Genomic DNA, 27,135 nt, shown 5'->3' on the forward strand with positions numbered 1-27,135 from the left:
GACCTAGAGCAAACTTTCAAGGTCAGCTAGTCAAGCTCATTATTTTGTAAAATAAGAGTCAAGCATTTAAGAGAACTTACAATTTTTTTTTTTTACAGGCAGAGTTAGAGACAGAAAAAGGTCTTCCTTCTATTGGTTCACCCCCTAAATGGCCACTACGGCCAGCGCACTGCTCCGAATTGAAGCCAGGAGCTTGCTCCTGGTCTACAATGCGAGTGCAGGGCCCAAGCACTTGGGCTAGACTGGAAGAGGAGCAACCAGGACAGAATCCGGCGCCCCAACTGGTACTAGAACCCAGAGTGCTGGTTAGCCTAGTGAGCCGCGGCACTGGCTGAGAACTTATAATTTACATACAATAAACTACAAGTATTTAAAGTACAGTTTTATATGTCTAACATTTGTACACACATAAAAATCACAGTCAAGATAATGAACAAACCTGTTGCATCATGAAGTTAACTTGTAGCCCATTGTAAAGCCACTTCCTCACCATTTTAGCCCTAGTTCTTGGCATCTGCTAGTCTGCTTTTAGTCACTCTAGATTTATGCATGTTGTACCATGTGATTAAAGTTTATCCTTTTTATTGCTGAGTACTGTCCATGGTGTGGATATGCCACTGCTTGTTTAGCCATATACCTATTGGTGAACATTGGGTTGTTTCCAAATTTTGGCTATTGAAAACAAAGCTGCTACATCGTTTTCATGGATAAATCTTTTTTTGGACAAAGGGATTTTCTCGGATAAATATCTATAATTGGAGTGGCTAGATCAAAAGTTAGGTATGTGTTTAACTTTTAAAGACACTGCCAACTGTTTTCTAAAATGGTTATACTGTTTTACACACCCACCAACACCAGTTCTAGTTGCTCCAAGTCTTTGTCAATACTTGTTACAGTGAGTCAGCATTTTAGCCATTCTAATAGTGTGTGCTGGTATCTTATTGTTGTATTTTGAATTTCCCTGCTAACTCAAAGATGTTGAGCGTCGTTTCATATGCTCACTTACTTGGTACGTCTTTTATAGTGAAGTGTCCGTTCATCTTTGTCCATTTCTTTATTTTGTTATTACCATATTACTGAGTTCCGAGTTTTTTATACATGTAAATCATAAGCAGTATGTGATTTGCATATATTGTCTATGGCTTGTCTTATCTTCTGTTAAGAATATCTTTCAGGGGCATTGTGGAACAGTGGGGTAAGCTGCCACTTGGGACACTTGCATCCCATATATCAGAGAGGCAGCAGATGATAGCTCAAGTCCTTGGGTCCCTGCCACCCACATGAGAGACTCAGTTTCAGGCTCCTGGTGGCTTCAGCCTGACCTAGCCCTGGCTGCTGAAGAGTAAGCCATCTGTTAGAAGCTCTCTCTTCGCCCTACAAGTAGATGAGACATAAAAAACTGCTCTTCAAAAAGAAGTTTTCAATAGTGATTTGAGTGTTTTAGTTTAGTTTTGGTTTCTTAACGTTTAGTTTCTTAACTCAAGATCACAAAAGTTTTGTTTTTTTTTTTTAAGGTTTATTTTAGGTGGCTTGCACCGCGGCTCACTAGGCTAATCCTCTGCCTGCGGTGCTGGCACATCGGGTTCTAGTCCCGGTTGGGGCGCTGGATTCTGTCCAGGTTGCCCCTCTTCCTGTCTAGCTCTGTGTTGTGGCCCAGGAGTGCAGTGGAGGATGGCCCAAGTCCTTAGGCCCTGCACTCGCATGGGAGACCAGGAGAAGCACCTTGCTCCTGGCTTCGGATCAGCGCAGTGCGTCGGCCGCGGCAGCCATTGGAGGGTAAACCAACGGCAAAAGGAAGACCTTTATCTCTCTTTCACTGTCCACTCTGCCTGTCAAAAAAAATAATAATAATAAATAAATAAAAGATTTTAGGCCAGCACCGCGGCTCAATTGGCTAATCCTCCACTTGCGGCACTGGTACCTCGGGTTCTAGTCCCAGTTGGGGCACCAGATTCTGTCCCAGTTGCTCCTCTTCCAGGCCAGCTCTCTGCTGTGGCCCAAGTGCTTGGGCCCTGCACCCGCATGGGAGACCAGGAAGAAGCACCTGGCTCCTGGCTTCGGATCGGCACAGCACGCCGGCTCTAGCGACCATTTGTGGGGTGAACCAATGGAAGGAAGATCTTTCTCTCTGTCTCTCTCTCTCTCTGTCTAACTCTGCCTGTCAAAAAAAAAAAAATTTTTTATTTATTTAAAAGAGTTACAGAGAGAGGTAGAGACAGAGAGAGAGAAGTCTTCCATCCGCTGGTTCACTCCCCAGATGGCTGCAACAGCCAGAGCTGCGCCGATCCGAAGCGAGGAGCCAGGAGCTTCTTCCAGGTCTCCCACGCAGGTGCAGGGGCCCAAGGACTTGGGCCATCGTCCACTGTTATCCCAGGCCATAGCAGAGAGCTGGATCGAAGAGGAGCAGCCGGGACTAGAACCGGCACCCATATGGGATGCTGGCGCTTCAGGCCAGGGCGTTAACCTGCTGCGCCACAGCACCGGCCCCACGAAAGTATTTTGTCTTCCAAAAGTTTTTTTTTGTTTTGCACTTAGGTGTACAGTCCATTTTGAGTTACATGTATTTATGTAGTGTGAGATGTGAATCAGACTTCTGCATCTGTTATCTCATTGCTCCAGCACGATATGCTGCAAGAGCTTTCTTCACTAAATTACCTCGGCATCTTTGTTGAAATCAGTTGTCGAAGTGTGGGTCTGTTTCTGACTCTCCTGTTTATCTGTTCCACACAGTTTCACACTGCCTTGACTGGTGTTGCTTTATAATAAGTCTTAAAATCAGAACGTGTTCACTTACCAACATTCTTTTTTCAAATCATTTTGATTTGAAATCTTCATTTTCTACCAGAAGTCTGCCAAAATTTTGATTGTGTTGAATAAAAAGATCAATTTGGGGAGCGTTGACTTAATAATAATTGAGTTTTCTAAACCATAAATGGTATGTTTCCCCATTTATTTAGGTCTTATTTAATTTCTCTAATGTTTATGGTTTTAAGTGTTACATACCTTTGACATTTATTCTTAAGTATTTCATATTTTATATTTGAATTTTTGATTGTTGCTAATATATAGAAATGTAGTTACTTTTGTGTAACAATGTTGTGTCCTACAGTCTTACTAAACTCATTCATTAGTTCTGGTAGCTTTTTGTAGATTCTCTGGGATTCTCTTGATGGTCTGGACATTGTGATAGAAATTTTTTCTGGCATAGAATTCTAGACCTAGAGTATCTTTCTTTTCTGTACTTCAGTGCTGTTCCTCCACCTTCACTCTGCTTGCGTTGTTTTCCCGTGAGTCTGCCCATCCTTTTTTCCCCTCTGGATTCTTTTCAATGTTTTTTCTTTTCATAGTTTTGAGCAATTGGTTGACGTATGCTGGAGTATTTTATTCACATTTCTTAGGCTTGTTGAGCTTCTTGGGTTCATGGTTTATAACCAGTTTTCCGGCTATTCTTTTCACAAATATTTTCTATCGTCTTATCCCATCATCTATGCTCTCAGTTTCCGACCAGTAGACCACTTGAAGTCCCTCCACCTTGCCCATACGGTTCTACTCCTCTTTTGAGTCTTTCTCTGGGCTTTAGTTTTGGGAAGTTACTGTTGCTGTGTCTTTTCAAATTCACTCATCTTTTTTCCTGCATTGTCTAATCTGCCATTAATCCCATCCAGTATAGCTTTCACTTCAGATGTTACTTCTCATTTCTAGAAATTTGACATTATAATATCTTCTGTATTTTTTTTAATTGTCTCTTTGGAAGAGTTACACAGAGAGGTAGAGACAAAGAGGTCTTCCATCCACTGGTCCACTCCCCAAATGGTCACAATGGCTGGAGCTGAGCCAATCTGAAGCCAAGAAGCCAGGAGCCGCTTCTGGGTTTCCCACATGGGTGCAGGGACCCAAGGACTCGGGCTATCCTCTGCTGCTTTCCCAGGTGCATCAGCAGGGAGCTGGATCAGAAGTGGAGTAGCTGGGACTCAAATCGGCACCCATATGGGATGCCTGTGCTACAGGTCAGGGCTTTAACCCATTGCTCCACAGCGTTGGCCCCCTGTGTCTCTTAGTGTTCTTTCCTCTAGTTTTTTGAATGTATGAAATACATTCATGAGAACAGTATTGTGACATAACAGGTTAAGTTGACACTTGCAGTGCCAGCTTCCAGTATCAGAATGCCAGTTTGTGTCCTGGCTGCTCCGCTTCTGAACCAGCTTCCTGCTAACACATCTAAGAAAGCAGAGGATGATGGCTCAAGTACTTGGGCCCCTATTGCCCGTGTGAGAGGCCAGGCTGGAGTTCCTGCCTCCTGGTCTTAGCCTGACCTAGATCTGGCTATTGTAGCTATTTGGAGAGTGAACCAGCAAATGGAAGGTTTTTCTCATTCGCTCTTAGTCTCTCAAATAAATCTTTTTTTAAAAAAAAATGAAATATACTTGTAACTTTTAGTTTTCATAACTTCTCATTCCGATAACCTGTGTCAGTTTTGGGTTATTCTGATTTTTTCCTCATTGCGGGTTATGTTTTTCTGCTGCTGCTTTGCATGCCTGGTAGTTCTTGAATAGATGCCAGACATCGTGAATTTTACCTTTTTAGGTCCTGGCTGTTTTTGTATTTCTATAAATATTCTTGAGCTTTGTTCTGGAATATAGTTAAGTTACTTGGAAACAGTTTGATCCTTTTGGGTCTTGCTTTTACGATTTGTTAGGCAGGACCTGAGCGGTGTTTAACTTAGATCCAGTTATGCCCTTCAGAGTACTCTACTCTGTGCCCAAGAATTATGAGGCTTTCCAGTCTGACTGGTGGGAACAGTGTCCCAGGCCCTATATGAGCTTTAGCTACTATTCCTTCCAGCCCTTGAGTGTGGTTTCCTCACAAGCACACCCTGATCCGGACTCTGCTGATTCTGCACAGCAGGACATAGAAAGCAGGAGTTCTCCCCATGCCAGTGCTTGCCCTGGCCCCCCGAGATTCTCAGCTCTGTCTCTTCAGTTCAGGGAGTTGGCCAGGCTCCGGCTGGGTTCCTCCTTCTTGCTCTGGGGTCTAGAAACTCTCAAGACAAGTAAGCTGGAGCAATTGTAGGTACCGCCTTCTTTGCTTCCTGTCTCTCAGCAACCATTGCTGTCTCTGTTGCTTGATATCCAGGGCTTTATTTGAAACATTATGTTTCACCATGATTTTCATATATTTTTGTCTCAGGTTTTAGTTGTTTTAAGTGGGAAGATAAATCTGGTTCCTGTTGGCCGGAAGCAGAGCTTAACTATTTTTAAATTGTGACGTTATGTGCAGAGAACACACATAATTATCTTGTAAAATCTCTCTCGGGAGCCAGAAATCAACCTGAGCAGTATATGCCAGCTCCAGCTTTCCAATTTAGTTTTTGGAACAGATTTCTAAATTTTTGCACAAAAGCCAAAGAGCAGTTGACATAATTGTTTGTTAGTCCTATATTTTACTGAGAGAGGAAGGGGAAAAAATCATTTTTCCCTGCCTAATGAGTGTCTGGCTATTATATTATTTTTGAAAAGTCCAAAATAATATGACAAAAAAATCCCTTTAGAAAACAATCTTATTTAAGTGATCCATGTATGTGTGCTCTTAGCCTATGAGAAAAATTACCCTGCATAGAATTGTCCATCTCTTATTTCAAATGATGCTCCATATTTACAGTTTTCTCAACTCTTGTTGCTTATGAATCAGAAGACCTTTCATCAGAGTTATAGTCTTGAGAGTCATGTAGATGTTACTTAGGAAAATCATAATCCCTTTCCTAATGCGATATTCCCTTCCTGTTGCCAAGAAGTTGTCCCTACAATAACAGCTCCCAGTAAAAGATCATGAACAAACATTTTCACTTTATACTTTCACTATATCTCCATTGGTAAGAGATAATTTCATTTTAGGACTCGTAAGGCATTTTGACTGCACAGGAAATTTGTGCCTATTTGGGCATAGGAATATGAATTATAGCATTGCTTGCAGTAGCAAAAGACAGATGAAAAAACTAGACATCTTTCTATAGGAGACTAGTTAAATAAACTATAGCATAACCAGCTAAAGAATAAACAGCTCTAATGTGTGCTGCAAAAAGAGCAGAGATCCGTGGTACCAGTATACATACAGGCTGATCATCCCAAGGCTGTCTCATGAAGAACCCATGAGAATAAGAAACTGGTAACAGCAGTTGCCCCTGGGGAAGAGAACTGAGCTGAGGACGGCAGGAAGAGATTCTTCACTGTATACTTTTGTGCTATTGACTTTTTAAAAACCAGGTAATGTTTTAATGTTCAAACAAAGCCCTATTCTTAAAAAGAAGAAAACCAATTCTTCTTGTTTTGACATCTCCAATAGGAGTGACCGACACAGGAATTGCCCTATTTGTCGCCTGCAGATGACTGGAGCAAATGAGTCTTGGGTAGTATCAGACGCGCCTACTGAAGATGATATGGCTAACTACATACTAAACATGGCTGATGAGGCCGGCCAGCCCCATCGGCCATGACCTGGGGAGAAGATATGCTGCCGTTGTGGGCTACACCTGCTTTGGTCATGGAGGAAGAATATTGTGGCACAGATACAGCAAAATACATTTCCCCACCTTCTTATTTTTGCTATTCTCACAATATGTCCCATGTTTTTTATAAACGCTCCATGTCTTCCATTATTCAAGCTAAAATTTGCTACTGTTTTAGACCCTGTTTATTTGTTCTAAAGTGTATTAGAACGAACTGTTCTTGAATCCTCTGCTAGCAAGTAATAGCAATATTTCCAGAGGCCTTGAACACACTCTTTCAGGGCAAGAGTATTCTGGAATCTTTAGGTCTAAAATAAACCTTGGAATTAAAATTTTTATGAGAAAATGTTAAATAACAAAATGGACCACATCAAAGTACGTGTTACTTAAAATTTTATCTTTCTGCTGGACTCTAAGGAGTATGTATGCCCCCTTGTGGTTAATTATTACTTTACTCACTTTTACTTGAATGATCTATCCACAGTTAATTCATGGCTTCAGCAGTGTGTTTTGGAGCTACCTGTTTTTCACTTCAAAAGGTGGTGGTGGTGGTTTTTGCCCTGTTGTGTGAATGGGACGAGTACGGTGGAGCCGGGCAGGACTGCCTGTGAGCAGACTGCTCCGGGCGCCTGTCCTCACTGCTCCGGGAGTGTCCCCACAGCTGGGCCACCGTTCTCAGGGCTTCTGAGGATGCTCACACACGTGGAGTTTCAAAAGGAAATTTTCCCTCATCACAAACACTAAGTTTTACATTCAAAGTCATTCACAATATTGGTTTGTGGCACTCGTATTTTCTCAATTTGAAGGTGTGTTTCTGAGTTTTCCTAGCCCTCAAATTTCATAGATTGAGAGGAGAAAATAAGTGAGGCTTTTCTTTTACCATATACTATAAAACACCTCTGAAAATTACTAATGTGGCTTTCTTACTGTTTACTTCTTTGAAAGTCTCTGAAAAAAATATATCTGCAGTAGCACATCAGCCATTTTAAAAAATTTTTGTCTATTATTAAGTAAAATTTTTACCATTAGCATTTAAGTATATAATAAAACTAGGGCCTGACATCTCCTTTTAACTTTCCATGTAACTTTCCTGACCTCCTTCTGATAACTTACAAATATTATTTTCCTAAATACCCAGGGATACAGTTTAAATCACTGCTTATTAATGACAGTTTTTAAATGCTAGACTTTTAATAGGTGTGCAAATAAAACCCATTTCAAAGAAAAATACCTGTATAAAGGTAGCTCAGTTTTGCTCCCGAAATAGTAAAGTTAACCCAACATTCATGATGAGGACTGCTAAGCACCAAATGGTTAAGTGCTCACTATGGATATTGATGTTATACCAATGTAGCAATGCACTTGTTGGTTGTGTGATCTTGAGAAAGCTGCTTATATTTGTAAGTTCCTGCTTTAGGAACTGAGATGTCATCTGTGGTTTTCCCAACATTTCAGCACTGGAGCCTTCCCCCTCCCTGCCCCAGGTAAAAATCTCATATAGAATCATATACACATGGATATACACACACCCTATCCCACCATATATAAAAGATTTCATGAGCCCAGCTTTTCTCATATCAATTTTATATACTGTAATAGCTAAGTATTAAGTCAGCCAATGAAAACAGAATAAAATGTTGTAACGTAATACAAGTAACAAGTTTGTATGATGGGAATTAATTTTCTTTTTCAAAAAATGTTGCTTTTTTTTAATTCAGGTCAAATTTACAGAACCCTGGATTTCCTCCACTAATTCTTGGTATTCCATGGAAGGTGATTTGGAAACTTTGAGAGGGAGGATCCTCTGAGACCTTTTCTAGCTCTAGGATCTTCAGTTATCATTTGGAATTAGACCTGCTGAGTTAATTCAGATCACCTAACTTGAAAATGCTCTTGAAAATGCACAAAGTTCCTTTACAGGTTTTTGGATCTTTCCAGATACAGCAAAGGATTTTATCCCTCAGAATCATTCATCTGTCAAGGAATTGTTGGTCAGCAAGCCCAGTGACTTGATCTTGCCCGGCCTTCTTCACTTTACAATATGAACTCCAAGACACTAACTGATCTACTGTGAAGTACAAAGTGTTTTTCTTAGCCTTATCAAAGAAATGAGCACAGTTCTCTCTCACTCCATTAAACTGGGTGGTAATTCTTAGATGTGAATATTGGGCAGGTTCTACTGTAATAACTAATGGTGAAAGTTGTAAATTTGTTTCATAGATGAAATGTGCACTCTTTGTAAAGCTTTGTCTTTTTTAAAATCAAGTATTTAAATGCACTTACTATGATAGGAGATATAATGTGTGCCTTCTAGGATTTGTGAAATAGTCTCATGAAATCTAAGGAATTTGTTTTATAGGTCATAAAGTTTTTTTTCCTAACTCAATAGTAAAGAGTTTACTTGTAGTATAATGCTGCAAAACTGTAGCTTGAGAAAATGAGTTTGTTATGTACTGAATTTAGAGGTTGAGAATATTAGTTTGGTTTTATTCTTAGAACAAACTGATAAATTGTGCAATAACTAATCTTTAGCAAGTAGATTTTAGCTAATTGAAGATTTTTTTCTTACCATGTAATTTCACATTCTTACATACTAAATGTTTATAATCCTTAGAGGACTATTTTATATTGTGCTCTGGGGGGTTGTGATGTTTGTGTGCTGTGTAGAATTCATTTCAAATTGGATGTGATTCCCTATATTTAATATCTATTCAGATAATTAAAAAATTGCTGAACCAAAAGATATTTTCAAGCAACTTAACATTAGGAAAGTTGGGTTCATTAAAAGGCATTTCAATTTGCATTTTCAATTTTTTTCTTAAGCTTACTTCATCTAGGAATTAGAAAACTACTTGGAGATTAGAGAAATCAGTTGATCACCCACATTTATGATGGCAAACCTGGTAATATAAGTAGCTAACAGCAGACTCTTGTCTTCATGTCTTTTTGCCCTATTGGACAGTAAAAATAGTCAATAAAATACTCCACCCCTGAGGTAGTTTGATTTCTGCCTTGTAAAATTTCTAAGATACATCAATGTGATTAGAGAGGCATCTTAGAACTGAGAAGAGGAAAGACAAAAGAGGAAGTTGGCAGTTTGTAATTACATTTACTGATGCATATCATCATCATACTATGGGAAAATAGGCATTCTGGTATCAAGACAGAAAAGCCTCCTCAGAGATTTTGATAATCTTGCAGCTGTTTATATTCTAGTCTTGCTCGCGGTCATCCTCCAAGTTACAAATAAGACTTGACTTTAGAGGTTGGAGGTGCAGAAATTTGCTAGGAACTATTTGTGTGATTAGTGTTCTCTTAGTGGAGTTAAATCAGGTAGAGAGTATTTAGGTATACTGCCAACATACCACCTTCCTTTGTGTCTGCAGACCCAGAGAGAAAGGAATGCTCTTTGCACAACACAGCACTCAGGGGCACCTGAAGAGAGAAGAGGCATGTGCTTGAACCCTGCTTTGATCCAAGGGAAAGGTCCCAAGGGGGCCTTGAGAACTACCAACCCAGGAGCTGGGATTAGTGTTCACTAGGGAAAGAGCAGTGACGAACAGCATTTCAAAGATACAAGGTGAAGTAACACATGAACTTGATCCTTTAGGTAAGGGATACCATCCCTTAGAAAAACCGTCCCTTTAGAAAAGTGGGCCAGTATACAAATTGCCTTGGATTCCACCTGTGAACACAAAGGCAGTGATTCACCCCCGAAAGGCCAGTTAAGTGGGATGACAGAATACAAGTGCCCAGAGCTGTAGACGAAGATGCCTGCAAAGCTTGCAGCACAGGTGCAATCCAGCACGTGTTGGCTACACAGACTGCAGGAAGGGCCACAGAAGGGTCGATGAACACGTGCAGCTTTGCAGATTAACAGAGCAGCGGTTAGAGAAACAGTGAAGTTTACCTCCTGGGAATAGCGAGCTTCAGTTTGAGTACTGGAGTTTCTAGGGGTGGTCGTCCATGTCCGAGTCACAGATACGTGAGCAGTTACTAATGGCTTTCTGTAATGCCCTGTCAAAGTCAAAGGCTTAAACATCTGCTTTAAACATCATTAGCTTTAGTTTTAAATTATTGAGCCACAATCCTAAGACTTTATTTTAAAAAAAAAAAAGTGTTATAGATAAAACAATGAAAATCTGTACAATACTTGCTATGTTAGAGCCAATGTTTATAAATGTGGGCTTTTCAAAAAGAATGAGTCCCTAAGATAGGGGTTGCATTCAGTTCTGTAATCCACTGAGAGATGACATCCTTGCCTTGTAAAAAGACTCCATTTACACTTCCCTGTGCTAAACTGACCAGTGGAGGAGAAAGGCATCCTAAAGTCACAGGGTGAGACAATGTTCACTGGCAAAAGTAGGCTTCTCCTAAGTTTGTAATGATCCAAATGACTTCCTGTGGTTTGCATTTGCCCTCAGAAATAAATACAAAGGTCTTGAGTGGCTTGGAGCTAGGAGCACATATCCTTAAAAAGTTACCAAAAAAGGAAACTGTTAGTTGGTATACATTTATTGAGCACCTACTACATACTAGGCACTAGTAACACAGATGAAGAATACATTGATACAGCTTAAATTCAGGATAGGTCTTAACTGCTTTCTACCTGGCCCCTGGGACCATCTGTCTCCTCAAGTCTGCATGTTGGGCAAGGGAGAAGCTGCTTTTTAACGAGATACACCCTGTTACAGTGATTTAAATTTTTTTTTTTTTAAATCTGACATTTGTGAAGCCTAATGGGATAGTAGAGGACTGGATTGGGAATAAGGAAACCTGGTTGTATTGTAGTCTTCCTACTTACTAGCCGTGTTACCTCAAGCAAATTTCACTTCTCTGGCCCTAACTCTTCCTTGGTGAAATGCTAATTAGACCACAGTGGTAGGGTATCAGAGCCAGTCGGCTCAGAGGTAACCTAGCGCCGTGCTTTTCGGAGTTCCCTAGTTCAAATGAAAAACTGTGAAGCTGGTAGAAGCACAGCTGCTGACAGCCCCCCTGCCCGGAGGGGGCCCCTCGGGGATTCACAGACCACATTTTAAAACCACTGGGCCAGGCAACCCGCACTTTGTGCAGGAGGAAGCCAGCACCCTGCACAGAACAGGAGTGGCTGTTTCAATGCATTCATTTGGCTTCCTAGCTGGAAATGAGGGAGCAAGACTAAAAACAATTTAAGAAATTAATTTTAAAAAAACACAAATGTTTAAGAAGGGAATCTTCTTTTAATTCTTTCCAAGTAGCCCCTTTATGAAAGGGAGCTTTGAGATGGGCTTTAAGGCAGCCAGAGGCTGGAATGAACAACTTCCAATTAGCCTGCAGGGCCTGGAGGGGGGACAGCGTGGCAGAAAATCACACAGACCGTGTATCACTTGGCCTTGTCCTGCGGAAAACCCTGGGCCCAATCATTCAAACAGTGGTGGGTTTCAGGAGGACTATTTGGAAAGTTAGCAACAAGTAGAGGCAGGTGCCCAGCTCCTAGACTTCCCCAAGAAGTCACCATCTCAGCCAGAAATGGTATCAGGAGTGGGCATGGCAGATCTCAAAGTGAACACAGCAGCCGACATCACTAGTCCCAGAGAGCAGAGTCCTCATTCGGTGTCTCGACCACTGCTGGCCACAGCAGACCTGAAACTGAACCACAAAGTTAAGACGCAGGCTGAGGGCCGGGCCTATTTGGCCAGGGCCGTGATCTCTTCTGACTTCATGGCGTCAGACAGAAAGCTGAGCTCATTGCATAAGGTCTCATATCGGAATGCCATCCGGATCTGAGCCACGTTCGTCTTCCGAATATCGTTTCCTTCAGGTCCTTCTTTGTAATAATTTTGTCCCAGAAACTTTTGCTTTTCCTATGGACCGAGAGAAACACAAGTGAAGATGCTGCCGTGGGTTGACTTTCTGTATCCACACAGGCATCCCCAATGTGAGATAGAGCCCATCACACCAGGTCCCCTAAGCAGATTCTCAACCAAGCAGCGCCCCAACCCCACCCCCTGCTCCTCTGTGTCACCGACAGCTCAGTCACTCCCCTCGTTCCTGATCACAGAGGGAGGAGAAGCTGGGGCCGGGAGACCACCTGCCCCTCGGGTGTGCTGTCTGGCTGGAGGACTAACTCCATGCGCAGATGCTGTTCTCAGCATCACCATCAACAGGAGCACAGCCTGCCACAGGCTCTTCCCGCACCAGGGACTTCGCCCAGGGCACGGTTCTCCAGGCTGGTGCCCTACAGAGCTTTGCAAAACCTCCCGCTGCTGAGGGCCCATCGCTAGGGTTTATCTCGCCCAGGCTCTACTCCACTGTTCAAGACACGCCGAGTGCGCCCCCTGGGCTGGGAGATGACTCTGGGCACAGTCGGTCTAGGGATTCATGCTGAACCCCAAACTGGGCTAACAGTCTAGAGGTGGGGACAGAAAACCCAGGGCCACATGCCTATTACAACGTCAGAACAAGCAAATGTGACGAAGGATTGCAGATTAAGTGGACAGGCAGCAACTGCCCACGCTCTAGAGTGGGCAACCAGGGAAGACCTCTGCCCAGAGGTGACATCAAGGAAAGGTCGGAGAAGGGCCAGGGCAGCCACAGAGGTTCAGGAGGCTCCCGAGGGTCTGTGTTTTGTGGCTCAGAGACTCCCAGGGCTGGCAGGCACCCTGCAGGAAGGGCAACACCCTGACGCCATACCTGATGTGAGAGGCCACTCTGCAGCACACTGTTCCTGGCGATCTCACACAGGTCGCACGTGCTCAGCTTCCACACTTGAGCTGCGATAGCATATTCTTCCATCAGAGCTTCCTGGACCCTCCCCCGAAGCACACAGATCAGATGGGAGAACAACCAGGTCATCACACCACACTGGCACAAAGCCAAACACGCCCGACAGCGCCCATCTCCTTTCCCTTTGCCAACTAGCGCTAGATCACACCACTGCAGTGTGCATCCGTTCCAGACAGACCTTTCTGGAGTGAAGTGGCCGGCAGAGGTCACGTAACACACCTCGGCACACCGTCACCATCCACAGCTGGGCACGTAGGCTACTCACCCGGGGGGACACCTCGAGCCACATGCGCTATCTCTCAGTCCCTGCCCTCCAGTTCGGCTTGGAACTTAACACACCACGTTCTACAGGTTGCGCCCAAGTCAAGGTCAAGGTACTGAACCACGAGTGAGAAGCGATCGCAGGAGGAGCCGTGAGAGCACACCATCCCCAGAGCGTGGCTGTGGCTCTGCTTTACTAACTGTGGGATGTGACAGGTCCGCCGTCACCTCTCACCCCACACACCCCACTGCCTGTCTCAGAGCAAGGTGGGGCCCAAGGGCCACTGGCCAACTATGTATCTTTGTGAGGCAAGATTATTTTCAGACTTTGACAGAAACAACAAATGGAATGCAGAAGCAGATAGGAGGGCCCAGCTGTCTCCTATTAAGAACGGTATTAAAGAGATTTGCAAACATGCAAACCAATGCTATTCTTGGTATTTTCATTTTGTTTTTGGAAAACATCGCTATTTTTCATAAAAATTGCTCTTTATGTAACACCTCACTAGGTTTATTGCCTTTTTTTTTTTTTCAGAAATAACTAAACATTTTAAGATTCTTCACTCGTTTCTAACACAAAAAGCATCCACAGATAGAGAACTGTTGGTTATGTGCACTCTAAGGGCCTCCATTCCTAAAGGGGCGAGGACCGGGAGGTTGGAGAACCGATGCACTCAAAGACTGGTCTCTATTTTTGCTAACCAGGGGCTGCTCTGGAGGTGCCCTCATTGTGGTCCCCATGCATGACATAGCCCTTCCCTGCCTCATCCCTTTTCCTTGGAGACCCAAAGCGTAACAATAATAAGGACAGCAGTCATTAAGAAGGTAGCTAATATGTCCCATCCATGCTGTAGGCACATCCTGCTGTAGACCCTTAAATTCAGCGTCTGGATGAATCCACACAGTAAGGTACAGGTAAAGGCAATTTTTCCCATTATGCAAATGAAGAGGAATACAATATGAAGAGGTCAAACTCAAGGTCACAGAATAGTAAATGTCAAGGACAGAAACTAGAGAAAGGCTAGGACGTGAAATTGTGCCTTCAGGGGTTCAAGGATGCCAAAGAGAAGGCTCCTGGATGAAATAACCTCTCCCCTTCACCAGTGGCTTCCCTCTTGTCCCCCCTGGGTCCCCACCCCCCCAAACCAGGAGGGAGCCGTGGATGCCCACAGGTGCTCACCTTCGTGTAGTGGAACTGCATGGGGTCGTCCGTGGACAGGGAAACGTGCAGCCCCTTGTGCAGGAACTCCCGCAGAGGGTTCTTGGAGTACTCGAGGAACAGACTGTTGTTGCTGAGGGGCGACATGGCGATGGGGATCTGGGCAAGGTAGTAGAGGTACTGCAGGACCGGGCTCTGCGAAAGGACCACCGAGCTCACGTCACAGGGGCCAGGGTGGGGAAGGGGGTGCAGCAGGAGGCGGTGGCAGCCATCAGCAGACACCAGGGGTCTCAACAGGGTCCGCCGTCAAGCCTGAGTCCCCTTGACCCAGGACCCCAGCCCCGCCCCGCCCTCCATGCTCCTCTCCCTGCTACATCACATGTGGCCCTCCCTGGCCACCACCCTCCCGCCCACTCTGGGAAGCACGCCCACTTGGCCCAAGCCTGGGGCGCACACAGCTCTGGGCACGAGGCATTGCTGACCCCGAGCCCCAGCTTCAGCTCCCTCCTCCAATCAGGTCAGGAGACGCCCGCTGGTGGGGCTCTGCTGCTTTGACTGCCACCACTCCAGCTCCCAGCACACAGGCCCTGAGCGACCGGAAGGGGCCGCCGCGGCCAGGATAGCCTGCTCTTAGGACGGGGCACCTGGCCACCAGAAACGCCATGAGGGCTACTGCGTTCCTGTGCACACGACCCAAAATGGGGAGAAGACAACGTGTGGAGTTCGTGGGAGCAGCGTGCCCACGAGTGAGGCAGACAGACGCAGTGTCGGGGACCGGCTGACCCTCACAGCCTGAGTGGCAGACAGCTCATCTGACCCCCATTACAAGGAAGCGTGTGGACACTATGCTGCAGCACAGAGACGCTCGCTCTTCAACGCTCAAGGACAAAGCAGGCAGTGCAACGCCGTGGGCGCTGTCACCCTGATTCTATTATCGTTATGACAATAAGCGCATTAAAACCAGGCTCTGCATGAAAGATGGGAGCTGGGAGAAAGCTAACGGAAGCTTCTATTAAAGGACCAGCGATGCAGGATTTTTATTTCCCTGTTTTTGAACATCGAAATTGTGATGGGTTTGATTATCTTGTTTTCATAATTGAAAACGGAACTGAGAGGACCACAGCCCAGGAAAGAGCCCGGCCCTCCAGCAGCACCGGCCGGGCGGGGCTGGCCAGGCCAGGCAGGAGTCCAGGATGGGCAGTGGCATGGGGAGGGCTCGGTTACCTTCTTGAGGAGCAGCCCGTGGGAAATGTTGTCAGCAGTGAGGAAGGCGGCCACCAGGTGCGTGATGGAGCCGGCCTCGCCACAGTGCGGCCGGAACAGGAACGTGCTCAGGCCTCGCTCCCTGTGGGAGGCGGCAGCTCGGGTCAGGAAGACACCCCAGCTCACTCTGCCTCGGCCCACACCTCCAGCCCAGGGGGCACCCTGGAGACTACCCCCAGCCCAGAGCCTCTCACCCCCTCCAAGAGACTACCCCGCCCCCAGCCCAGAGCCTCACCCCCCCCAAGACTACCCCTCCCCCAGCCCAGAGCCTCTCACCCTCCCCTGAGACTACCCCTCCCCCAGCCCAGAGCCTCTCACCCCCTCCCCCGAGACTACCCCTCCCCCAGCCCAGAGGAAAGGGGACATGGAGGTGACGAGACCCTGCTGCGTCCTCTGCCTCTCCTGTCCCACCTCTTTGCTGGGCTTTGCGTCCCACACTCCAGGCCAGCAAGGGCTACGTGGAGTCACAGTCGGACCTCCTTGGTACAGACATGAGCAAGCCAAGGCCCAGAGCCCGATGTGCTGAGTGTCAAAGCCGGAATGAGAAGCCCCGTCTCCAGCAGCTCAGCACAGGGCGGCCCAGTCCCAGCACCAGGCCATCCAGCTTTGAATCACGGCCCCAGCAAGAAAACCTCCATATTCACAAGCTCGCACTGGCTGAGCCAGGGGAGCCCCGGGCCCGACAGGAGCAGGCGAGACACAAGACCCATAGGCAGGGCACAGCTCAGGGTCCCGCTGCCCTTGTGTGCCCCATCTCCACATGTGTACTGGGGGCCTGTGCCTGTGAGACCACGCGTGAAGGCACACATGGCTTCAGTGTTTTGCTCCCTGCTATGTGCCCAGTGCCTACAGGGCTGCAGGACACCAGGTGTTGAAATCACAAATGCCTGTGTGAACACAGATGGTGTAGAGGGAAGTGAGCAGGGGTGTGTGTGTGTGTGTGTGTGTGTGTCCGTGTTCCCTGCTGCCCTGGGGAAGTACAGGAACACCTCGAGATACACAAGAGTGTCTGGGTGCGTAGGTCAATGTGTGTGGCACGTGTGTTGTGGCGGGCATGCCTGTGTGGCGGGTGTCACATGGACACCTGCCTTGGGAACACTGCTGGGGAGTACCTGTGTGTGTTGAGACACATGGACAGGTGTGCCAGCCCAGGTGCACACACTCGCGCACACGCACCCACCTGCGGAGGTTGTTGAGCACCATGATGTTGGCATACATGTAGTACAGGTAGTAGCTGTAGGGCGGGTTCTGCTCGCTGGTCCAGATGTCTGGGCTGGGGCTCTTGTCCGAGAACATGTGGTCACTGTGCTTGGACTCGTCATCCACGCTGTCGAACCCCGTCACCTGGGCGGGAGGAGAGGCCCTGAGCACGAGGCCAGGCAGGAGCTGAGCCCAGGCTCCGCGGGCTCACAGCTGCACTCCAGGGGCCTCCCAGGCTCCCACCCTGCCTGCGACATGGAGTGGGTACGACGCCATGGTCTGTTTCTCCAGGACTTCCCAAGGTGCCCCGGAGGCCAGGCTGGATGGTGCCGAGCCCCCTGTGACAGTGGCGGACACTCAGGCCAGGCCAGCAACCATACCCTCTGCCCATCCCTCTGCTGTGCCAAGGCGACCAGCGCTGAGGGGACAGCGGCCACGGCCGTCAGCAACACGGACAAGCTGTGAGGGGAAGGGACGCTGCAGCACGCATCTGCTGTACAGTGGGCCCTGCCAGAAGCCGTCACACAGACGGGCTAGGGCCGCAGGCCGAGCAGCCCTGCAAGCTCATTCTGACACGTGGGCAAACCAGGCCCGGGGTGAGAAGTCACCAGGAGAGGCCCCCGACTCAGCTCATACGGGCTCCGGCTCTGGCCTCTTTGGGGCTGTAGTGGGAGGATGGCCTGGTGCACATCCAGGCACGACTGTGAGACACCCGCAGGTACCTCACAGACCAGGAGCCCATGGCGGGGCCGTACCAAGGCCCCGGAGACCAGGCTGCCATCCAAATCTCCACTGGGAGCCGCCTCTGAGCCAGCCCCAAGGCACCTCGGGAAACCCCGCTCTGCCTGCAGGGCCCTACACCGGAGGCCCTGGGCTGGGCTCCGGGGGCCTTGTGGCTACTTCTGGAGGTCAAGGCCCAGCCATGAGCGCCCCTGCCGAGCACACAGCTCTCAGCCTGCATGCGGGGCTGTGGGGGCCTCCCTCCTACTCAGCAGCATCAGGGCTTCGGGAATCGGCTCTGTCCAGCGAACAGAAGGGAGAAAGGCTGCACCTTACCTCGCAACTGACCCACGCTGGGGCTCCAGACCCTAGCCGCGTCTACAGCCCCTCTGCTTCCAGGAGAGCCAAGCACCACAGGGGTCTTGGACAGAGTCTTCCCTTGTCACAGAGCCCCCCACCCCACCCCAGACAGGTCTGGGGGCCAGAAGGGACCTTCAAGGGTGCTCTCGCTCATGTCACTGGCATGGGGACAATGCCAGCCCCTGTCCTGAGCTCTACCCACCCAAGACTGGATGGGATTCCAGTGACGCTCTCCTAGCTTGCTGATCGCTCCGCTTTAACCTCTGCATGTGCGAATCGGAGCTGGCAGCTGCCCAGGGCTGCCAGGAGGATTAAGGAGAGGGTCCGTGGAGAGGGAGCACCCCCGCAGGCCGTGAGTGACCCTGCAAGGATGGCGGGGTGCCTGTGCAGAGGTGCGGTGCCAGGCCAAGCGGCAAACACTCCATCAGCACCAACCCTGAGGTCACGCATGCTCCCGCCATGGTCTGCAGGGCTGCTGGGGCAGGAGCCAGCCTGGCCAGCCCCCACCACATGGCTAGCAACTGTCCCTGAGGAGGTGGGGACGTGCCCTCCCTGGCTGGTGGGGAGCTGGGGGTGGGGGCAGCACCTTGAGTTTATAAACTCAGCATCTGAGTTGCAACCCCATGCGCTGGTACAAGGGGGCGGGGCCTGAGAAGGGAAGCCCCGTGAGTGGCCAGGGGGACACCGGGCTCCCGCTTGCACACGGCCCACCCACACTCACGTATTTCAGGAAGAGGTGAAGCTCTCGGTGATCTTGAGGGTCGATCGTGGCCTTGAACAGGGGCAGGAAGATGTTCTCCAGCATCTTCCCAAAGTTCGGCAGCAGCTTCTTCGACCTAAATATGTCACTGGGGCAGTGAAGACGGGCTTACCAGAGGGAGCCAATGGCTCCGTGGCCTGAGGGAGCCCGCCCCTCACTCCCCCAGGCAGCCCGTGTCCCCGTTAAGTACCCAGAGCCACCTCAGTCAAGGGCTTTCTCCCCCACTCCCAGCCATGGCTGCAACACTAGGCAGCTGGCCGCGACCCGGCCACCTGCCCACACCTGTGGGAGCACTTGCTCAGACCAGAGCCCTGTCGGGGGAGGGGCAGTGGGACCTAGGGTCCGAGAGACGAGTCCTCACATTTCCGGGAATCCAAACTCCCCAGCACTCAGCTCAGTTTCCCACCCCCACCCTGCGCCACACGGGCCAGGCACCTGGAGGACGACACACCAGCAACGTGGGCCACTCCCAGGGCACCGCCCCCCCATGGCTCACCCCAAGGCCAATGCGCCCTCAGCCTGCAATGAGAAGGTGGGGTAAGGAGTTCCTCCAAGGCCGTGTCCTGAGGACGTCTTTGCCAACCACCCCTCCCAGTGCAGGCACAGCAGCCCGCCTCCAGGGGCCCGGGGGTCACGCCCTCACGTACTAGATGCGGGGCACCTGGATGATCCAGCGCATGTTGGGTGAGTAGACCTTGTGCTGGATAAACCAGCGGGCCAGGTTGGGCCACTCCTCCGGGCTGCGGCCGTAGATGGAGAGTCGTGGCTCTGAGTACTGGTACTTGCTCTCCTCCAGCTCCCGGGCCACCTCCTAGCGCCAAGAAGAGCCCAGCTCAGCCCAAGAGCAGCCCAGCTGCACAGGAGACGCCCAGCCCCAGCCCTGCGTCACCAGCTGGGTCCTCGGGCTGCCTCAGCCACCTGCCTCCAGCTGGGAGGGCCACTCTAAGTCACCACAGCTCCCTGCTGCCCGCTGAGCACTTGGTGCACCCCATGGCTCTGAAGGCCATGGGTCTGCACTGCCATGCTGCAGACCCAGGCCCAGCTTAGCTTAGCAGAGGCATCTCGCCACGGAGCAAACCTGCCCCCAGCCAAGGTCAGGCTGCAGCCAGAGAGCCAGGGCAGCAAGCCAGGATGCGGTGAGCTTTGCCAGGATGGATGCTCTCCCCTCCTCTTCCCTGCAGCCAGCACGTGCAGCACCGGCCTCCCTGCATTCAGGATAGGGGGAGCACAGGAGGGGAAGGGGACAGGAGGTCACACAGACCCCCCATGCTCTGCAGGCAGATGCCGTGGGGTGCCTGAGGAGGCCTGGGAGGGGCTGGGGCTCACTCACCTTGACCATCCGAGCAAAGTACTCTCCCCCCAGGTAGTTTTCCGTTTTCAAATACAGGTCCCGCAGCTCGCTGGCCCCCACGGGGTTGTATTTGGAGTTGAACTTGTCAAAGCGATGGAACGTCTGCCGGCCCTGGGGGAGGGGACCACCAGCCAGGTCAGCACACTGTGCTGCTGCCACCACACAAATCCCCCCCCCACAATAAGACAAGGTGGCCACACTGCATCACATCCTCTATGCTGCTTCTTGCATAAAATCCTGGAAATTCCCAAGGGCCAGGACGGGGTATCACCACTTGGTCAGTGTGAGTCCTGAGCCCCTCTGTGGAGCACTAAGGTAGCGCAACTAGGAACATGGCCAGCAGAGGGCGCTAGACTGTCGAGCAACCAATTAAATATTTGCTGTGCTTTATTATTATTTAAAGATTTTATGTATTTATGTATGTATGTATTTGAAAGGCAAAATGATAGAGAAAAAGATCTGCCATCCATTTATTCACTCCCCAGATGGCTGCAGCGGCCAGGGATGGGCCAGACCAAAGCTAGGAGCCAGGAGTGCTAGATTGGAAGCAGTCAGGGAGTTGTACCGGCACTCCTTTTGGGATGCTGCCATGACAAGCAGTGGCTTAACTCTCTGTGCCACAACGCCAGCCGCTCCTGTTCTTTCTTAAAGCTGAACACTCTCCCATTGTAGGGCGAAGCCATTCACCTGCTGATGGACACTTGGGTTGGTTGGCTGTGGTGAATAGTGCCATGAGAACAGGGGTGTGCCAGTACCCATTCAAGCCCCGGCCCTCAGTGCTCTCAGACGTTTCCTGGGAAGGGAATTGTTGCATCACACGGTAATTCACCTGTTAACTTTCTGAGGGAGCACCAGGGTGTTTTCCACAGCAATCGCACCACCATTTAGTGTTTTAACAACCTTGTGGAGTTAACAGGGCACGTGGCTGTCACCATCTTATAAGCAAGGAAAGGAGAGCTGTAGGGAGTTGCTTAAGGGCATACAACTGTGAAGTGGCACAAGTGGGATTAGAACTCACACCTATCTGACCCCATGTTGCACACTTGGCCCCACGGCAACTCCCGGCCCTCTCATTCTCCCCACCCCCCCACCTCCATGGCTAGCAGAGGAAGAGTGGCTCCAGCAGCCAGCATCTCTCCGAGTTGTCAGGTCCAAGACCCCAGCCATGGCTCTGTCTGCTGCGGCCAGGGCTCACTCACCGCGTGCACATCCAGCGAGTCCACGGTGAGGTCGTAGGGGTCCATGTGCAGGCTGTCGAACACCTGCCGCAGGGTGATCTTCCGACCTCGCTTCTCGGCCACCGTCCTGTCGGGCTCCGTCTGGTACGTGTGCTTGATGAAGCGCAGCAAGTGCTTCTGGTTCATGCAGGCCGCCGCGTGGATGTGCGTGTCCACCTGGAATGCAGCGCCCGCCAGCCCGTGAGCCAGGCCACCTCCTCTGTCTGAGCCCCGGGGGAGCCAAGGCCTCAGCACCTTAGGGACCACATCAGTCCCACCAACAACTGGACCCTGCCCCATGGCTCCTGTAGTCCTTGGACCCCGTCTCCTTCCCTTCAGTCTCGTAGCCAACCCACGTCCTGACAGCATGAAGAGATCTAAGTGGAGACTGGACCAGGAAAGGACCCATGACCCCCAACTTCCTCAAGCAAAGCCCAGGGCCTCAGCCTGGGATCCGAGGTTTACTGCAAGCTTGAACTCTCACCTTGCCGCGGCTCCATGCTGTGCACCAGGCCCCAAGCTGTGCCGCACTGTGTCCCTGGGCCGTGTGCTTCCTCAGCCTGCGACGCCTCCCCTCTTCCTTTGCCCCATTTCCTTCGCCCTCCTCTGCTTGGATGCCAGTCCTGATGCCCCAAGCACAACTGCCTGCTCCTTCCCTTGCTCATAGACACATGTCCCAGTGGCCACTGCTGCACGTCTCCTAACCAGCCCCAGTCCCCTTCTGTAAACTCCTCCACTAGTCTGACCACGTCAGGTGCACCTGAATCTCAGTGCCTATCCCAGAGCCTGGTACAAGGTATTAGAGAATGAATGAATGAATGAGCAAACAAATGGCAGAATAAGGGAGCAGGTGTGGTAGGTTCCAGTTGTTCCAATGATACCTACATCCTCCTGTAGCCAAGGGGCCCCCACCAAATAAATGCCCCACTCTTCCCATCAACCCCAGGAGCCCCCCAGAGCATTCCCAAAGCTAACCCCCTCCCAGTAGAGGTGAAGAGGGCAGCCACTTTCATCTCCACAGCAAGCTCCACCTCCCCAAACCCCAGGAGACAGCAGCTCTGCTGCCCGAAGCCGACACGCTGCCTCGGGCTGTGGGGCCCAGCACCCAGGGTCTCAGAGCAAATCCTAAATTGCAGAAATGCACAGGGCTCTTGGGACTTCCGACGCTCCATGGGAAGGCAGATCATCGCCGAATGCCCCAGAAAGAAGCCCTGCAGGGTCTCAAAATACGTTGTGGGAGTTTTCCCAAGTGCTGGCCGAGAGTGCCCTCCCTGCCTGCCTCTCCTTCCCAGCCTCCCAGCTGGCTCGCCCTCCCCGCTGCCCTCCCCACACCGGCATTTCTTCAGCTCTGCCCTGGGCCCCTCGTCCTCTCACCACCCACCAGCTCCAAGGCCATCTGATCTCCCTGTGCTTCCAACCACCTTCTTTGTATCAACAACGCCTACATTTGTGCATTCGCCTGAAGCTCCAGGATTGTACATGAACCTGCCTACTTGACATCTCCCCACTAGTGGTTCAAACTGAACGGATCCACAAACGGATGCTCCAGCCCCGGCCCCAGCCCAGACTGAGTCTCCCAGGTTTCTGCATCCCAGGAGATGCTGTCCTACACCCAGCTGTTTACACTGAAAACGATTAAAAGCAGAAGGACTCCCAGAGAAAGGGAGACCTTTCATCTACTGGCTCACTCTCCAAATGTTCCCAACTGCTGGGCCTGGGTCAGTCCAAAGCCAGGAACTCCACATGAGTCTCCCACAGGGGTGGCCAGGACCCAAGGGGACCATTTTCCACTGTCCTGGTGAGTGCATTAGCAGGCAACTGGATTCTAAGTAGAGCAGCCGGGACTCAAACTGGCACTCCAACAAGGGACGTGGGCATCCCAAGCAGGGGCTTAACACACCATGCCACACCCTGACTCCCCAGAAGACACTCTCGACCTTCCATTTTCCCCTCTTGCCCGCTGGTCAGTCCCCCCAGTTCCACCTTCCCAACAGATCTCAAATCCACACCATCCTCTCCAACCTCACAGCCACTAGAGTCCCAGCCTGCATCTCTTACTCTGGAATTCACAGTGACCCCCCAAACTGCTCTTGCCACAGTCTGTCTGGCTCAATCCAGTGTCCCACACACAGAAACTGGAATAGATTGTTTTAAATGCAATTTGAGGGGCTGGCGCTATGGCATAGCGGGTAAAGCCAACATCTGTAGTGCCAGCATCCCATATGGGCACCAGTTTGAGTGTCGGCTGCTCCTCTTCCAATTGAGCTCTCTGCTATGAACTGGAAAAGCAGCAGAGAATGGCCCAAGTCCTTGGGCCTACACCCGCGTGGGAGACCTGGAAGAAGCTCCTGGATCCTGGCTTCAGATTGGCACAGCTCCAGTTATTGTGGCCATCTGGGTAGTAAATCAGCAGATGGAAGACCTCTCTCTGTGTCTCTGCCCCTCTGTAACTCTACCCTCAAATAAATAAATAAATCTTTTTAAAAAACTGCAATTAGATTCTCTTACTCAACACTCTTCCTTAATCTTAGGCTGAGGCCCGTTAATGGCAGGTGGTCCCCTCCCCTCTCTAACTCCTGCTTCTCAACACTCCCTTTTCCAGTGTGCCCCATTCATAGGACAGCCACCAGCTCTAAAGAAATAGAGCCCTGGCTAAGCCGAGGGATGGCCTGCAGCTACGGGTGGGCATCCTGAATTCCTTTCCATGAGCCAGGGGGTCCTGCGGGAGGTCCCTGTGGAGGGAGATGGCAGCCTCACAGGCCAGGGTGCCACCAGCCCACACTCTGGGTTACTGCAGTGGCTGACTGGGCGCTCTGTCGGGACTGGAGTGGGGACGTGGCTGACCTCAGGCCAGGGAATGCTGTCCACAGCTGGTCGGCCACCTCCAAGGCATGCCAAGCCAGACATTTGATCCACTGGGCCTCTCTGAGCATCGTACCAGCCAGCCCATGTCGTCAGCCACGTCACTCACTGCCCAGGGTCCTTCCCACCCTCACTCTGCCACTCCTACCAGACACATGGGCATCAGTGAAGGGAGACAACCCGCAGCAGCGCAGGGCTCAGCCGCCCCAGGGAGGAGCCGAGGATGCACACGAGGTCTGTTGGCTCAGCTGGACACCGCCTGGCTGGGCTGCCTCAGCGTGACTCAGCACATTCTGGGCTTTCTGGCCAAGTTCTCCAGCATACCAATGACACAGCACAGGGGGCTCAGCCTGTCCTTTCCCCCTGTGAGTCACCAGATAAAGGAAGACTCAGCTGGACGATTCAGGAAGCACCCAATCCGAACATCAGGGTTCCAGAGGCGGTCACGGGCAGTGTTTCCTGCTCTAAGACTGTTTACTTCTGAGGTGGGGCCCCAGATTCAGGGGCATGGCCTGCCTGCACCACCCATCAGGTCTAAACAAAGACAAGAGTCTCCACACAGGGCTGGCCAATCCCTGGGACCTAAGTGAACACCGACCATTTCCAAACCCGCGGCAGACATCAATAATTTATTTCAGCACTTGCCTTCACTAAGCTTTGGGAACAGCCTTGTGTTAGCATTCTCAATTGGTCAAGTTTGGCACAGAATCAAAACCCAACTGGTGTCCCTGATGTGACTTTAACCAAAGTAGACAATGTCTGTACCTGCTACCCAACTCCCAAGCAGCAAACACACTGAGCCCTTCTGTCTTAGCTCTGGACAGAACACAAGTGTCTCGGCTCCTGCCCACTGGACCCTATGGTAGCATAACCCCTCACCTGCCACGGCCCTGCCACAGCTACTACCCTCAGAGCAGAGCCCAGCTGCTCCTGTGACAGCCACCTTGGAGTCATCCCAGCCTGTTCTAGAATTCTGAAAGCTACAGGACAGGCTTTGAGGGTAAGGCCACAGCCAGCACCCAGGAGCAGGCTTTCCCCTTACCCGGAGGGGCAAGCACAGACCTGGTTCACGCAGACCTGGGCCCATGTTTGTGGACTGGCCATGAGGCCAGAGAATGGAGCACTGTGCATAGCTCAGGTGTCCAGGCTATTTCCATCCAGAGAGCACATTAACCCCTGGACCAAGATACCTCAAGGACCAGCTCTGATTTCCAACCACAACTCTTGCCCATGCCACAGCCACAGAGCAGCTGGTGGCCCAGGAACACCCAGCGGGGCCCCAGCTCAGAAGCGAACAGTATGAGAGCCGGTGCAGTTGGCACAACTCCGGGCCCCAGGACACAGGCCCAAGCAGGCACGTGTCCAGATACAGGCTGCACGGGTCTACACAGGGAGTCCCCAGGGACGATCTCTGGACACACGCCAGGCACAGAGGTGCTTCAGGCAGGGCTGGGAGGAGCTCGTGTAGCGACCGAGGCACCCACGCCCCAAACGCCACAGGCTCGCAGAGGAGGAGCAAATGCTGCTGGGAGGAGCTGTCCATGACCTTTCACCTCTGCGTGGAAACCCCCAGAGGCCATCATCCACCTCTCAGAGCCACTGAGTGGAAGCCAAACTCCCTCTTAAGACTCTTGATCCCATCCAGAGGCGTCCATATAGGGCCTCCTGCCCCATAACAGAGGTGGTCTTGGGGTTCCCTGGAGGGGGCCCTGCATCTGCATTGCTGAGTGCTCCGGCCAGGGGTCAGGGGTCAGGGAGGCTGAGCTGGGCTCTCCCAAAGCAGCCACATCCTCCCCTCCCTATCGAAGCTGGTGCCAGCAAGAGACAGTCCCCAGAGGTCCCACCTGGGAGAGAGGGCCCTAGGGAGACAACATCCCACTGTTGGCTTAGGTCCCAGGTACAGGACTCAGCCCAGCCCCATAGTAAGTAAACCTCACCCCCCCCCCACTTCTGCCATGTGCCAGCTCACTCCTAGGGCCTGCCCCCCCTTCTCAGAGGAAGCCCTGGGCCCCTGCACCATCCAGAACCTCCCCTCCCCATACTCCAGCACCGCCCTTGGCCTCACACTGGAGCCCCAGCCACACCACACTACCTGCCACTCTGTCGACACGCATCTTAATCTCTCTCACCTCTGTCAATGGTCTCGCTGCCTCCTGGCATTTGCACACACCATTCCCTCGCCAACCCCATCGCCACCTGGCTAAATCCTACTCAGCCTTCTGGTGAGCTCAGCCACCTCATGACAGCACTTCTCACCAAGGCAGGGGCACCTCTGGCAGCCAGGAAACAGCCCGTGCTCAGCACTGATCCTGTTCTTCCCTGTATGCTGCTCCACGAGGAGGGCAAGGAAAAGCTGGAGGCCACCCTCGCAGGGCACACACACACCCGTCCCAGCCACAGCCCAGCGACAGAGGCTGCCAGGAACCCCGGCCAACCTGCTTGGGGGGGTTGAGCACGTGGGATGCTGTTTATGAAATACACCACAGGCTCGCTCCACAGTCAGTCTCAAACATCCACCCTGGAAGTAGTCCGGGCTCAACGTTCTGATCAGTGGGCAGGCTGTGCCCTGTGTCCACAGCACGGACAGGGGTCTCCGCCTAGAGTGGCGAGTTCCATCTGAGGACGGCCTGATGCAAGGTGCGCATCCTGCTCCTCTGGCCAGGAGCCCTCACTGTCACCCAGCAGACAAGGCCCAGGACAGCTCAGGGGCTGGGA

General features: G+C 50.8%; 2 protein-coding genes across 23 annotated transcripts in view; one reads left to right on the plus strand and one right to left on the minus strand.

The window, feature by feature from the left end:
- The window catches only part of RNF141 (ring finger protein 141), a 44,315-nt gene extending 35,010 nt beyond the window's left edge, over positions 1 to 9,305 (plus strand). For 2 of the 6 annotated variants that reach the window (XM_002708811.5, XM_070073372.1), the window contains one exon: positions 6,340 to 9,305. In XM_002708811.5, coding sequence (XP_002708857.1) covers positions 6,340 to 6,490 — 151 coding nt within the window. In that variant the 3' untranslated portion in view covers positions 6,491 to 9,305. Of the gene's footprint in view, positions 1 to 98; positions 379 to 6,339 lie in introns of those variants that run through there. The other 4 variants (XM_008266159.4, XM_070073384.1, XM_070073369.1 and 1 more) reach the window with 2 other exon arrangements.
- Positions 9,306 to 10,999: 1,694 nt separating this feature from the next.
- AMPD3 (adenosine monophosphate deaminase 3) overlaps positions 11,000 to 27,135 on the minus strand; it is a 44,305-nt gene continuing 28,169 nt past the window's right edge. For all 17 annotated transcript variants that reach the window (XM_070073349.1, XM_051851455.2, XM_051851444.2 and 14 more), the window contains 9 exons: positions 21,541 to 21,735; positions 20,321 to 20,452; positions 19,638 to 19,801; positions 18,952 to 19,078; positions 17,131 to 17,294; positions 15,912 to 16,032; positions 14,709 to 14,882; positions 13,175 to 13,285; positions 11,000 to 12,345 (listed from right to left, as the gene is read on the minus strand). In XM_070073349.1, the coding sequence (XP_069929450.1) occupies positions 12,169 to 12,345; positions 13,175 to 13,285; positions 14,709 to 14,882; positions 15,912 to 16,032; positions 17,131 to 17,294; positions 18,952 to 19,078; positions 19,638 to 19,801; positions 20,321 to 20,452; positions 21,541 to 21,735 (1,365 nt within the window). In that variant the 3' untranslated portion in view covers positions 11,000 to 12,168. The remainder of the gene's footprint in view (positions 12,346 to 13,174; positions 13,286 to 14,708; positions 14,883 to 15,911; positions 16,033 to 17,130; positions 17,295 to 18,951; positions 19,079 to 19,637; positions 19,802 to 20,320; positions 20,453 to 21,540; positions 21,736 to 27,135) is intronic.

The sequence above is a fragment of the Oryctolagus cuniculus genome, chromosome 1 (genome assembly GCF_964237555.1).
Source record: "Oryctolagus cuniculus chromosome 1, mOryCun1.1, whole genome shotgun sequence".
In the NCBI taxonomy this organism is placed as follows: domain Eukaryota; kingdom Metazoa; phylum Chordata; class Mammalia; order Lagomorpha; family Leporidae; genus Oryctolagus; species Oryctolagus cuniculus.